Here is a 1,033-nt window from a genome sequence, read left to right on the forward strand (position 1 = left end):
ATTCGAGCCAGGAACTCAGTTTGGGATGGCCACTGCCCGTGCTCGGTGAGCATGTCAGCAAGGCATCGGTTGCCATTGTTGGCGCCATGCAGACACCAACGGCGGGTCGGAGGAGCTGTAACGACGCTAGCAGTGCAGTGACCACTCGCCGATAGGAAAGGCTGGTAGCACGACAGCCATACTGGCAGTTGCATCATCGTTGCGAGGGACGGTGGGAGCGGGATGCGCCGGGACATAGGGACGGCGGCCCATTGGGCCCAAATATCAAGCCACAAGGGATGCAGCTCCCACAACATGAGCCATTTTGAGCTGCGATGTGGTTGGTACAGCAAGAAGTCGTAGGTGTGCGAGCTTCGCGAGAGTTTGCCCAGTACTCGTGCAAATTGTCGCTGGACGAGGTTCCTCCATGGGGCAGAGTCCAACGAGCCAGGCAGCATGAGACGTTGAAGCAGCAACAGTCGTTGGGCGCGGAGCTTAGACGCCACGTGTGGTAGCTTGAGCCCTGCACCACGGTCGTATTGCCATGTTCGAGCAATGAGTGGTCGGTACCGGTCAGTAGGCAGTGTTTTACGGCCAAGGATGAAGCGGTTGAGCATCGATTGCCATTCACGAACCATCGTAGGGGGCACAGGAGTCACAGCCGTGACATGCCATAGTAAGGACAGCATGACTGTGTTTGCTAGTAGGCGCCGACCGTGAATGGTCCGGGCTCGGCAGCCCCATTGCCGAAAACACGCGAGGAATCGGTCATGCACATGGGCAATTTGGTAGTCCCGGGGGAGTCTGTGGGCGAGGAGGAGGCCGAGGTATTTGACCGGACGTCCTGACGGCAGCACGTTGAGAAGTCCACCGTCACGACGCAAAACTCCTCGACAATGTGTTTCTGCTCCACGGCCGATGGAAGGTCGCATGAGAGCAGTGTGGAGTCATCGGCGAAGAAAATGCTGGTCAGAGGGTCACCGTCGGGAAGGGGGATGCCTAGGTGAGGCTGCTGACGGAGCATGTCACCGAGAGGCTCAAGGTACAGGACAAA

At 58.3% G+C, this 1,033-nt stretch overlaps 1 protein-coding gene across 1 annotated transcript; it reads right to left on the bottom strand.

The window, feature by feature from the left end:
- Nucleotides 1-474: 474 nt before the first annotated feature.
- On the bottom strand, nt 475-668 carry H310_08469 (hypothetical protein; the record flags this gene model as incomplete). Its single annotated transcript, XM_008874203.1, has 2 exons — nt 475-502; nt 550-668. The coding sequence occupies 2 exons, from the start codon at nt 666-668 to the stop codon at nt 475-477; spliced, it is 147 nt and encodes a 48-aa protein (XP_008872425.1).
- Nucleotides 669-1,033: the final 365 nt, after the last annotated feature.

Source organism: Aphanomyces invadans (genome assembly GCF_000520115.1).
Source record: "Aphanomyces invadans strain NJM9701 unplaced genomic scaffold supercont1.17, whole genome shotgun sequence".
Classification (NCBI taxonomy): domain Eukaryota; phylum Oomycota; class Saprolegniomycetes; order Saprolegniales; family Verrucalvaceae; genus Aphanomyces; species Aphanomyces invadans.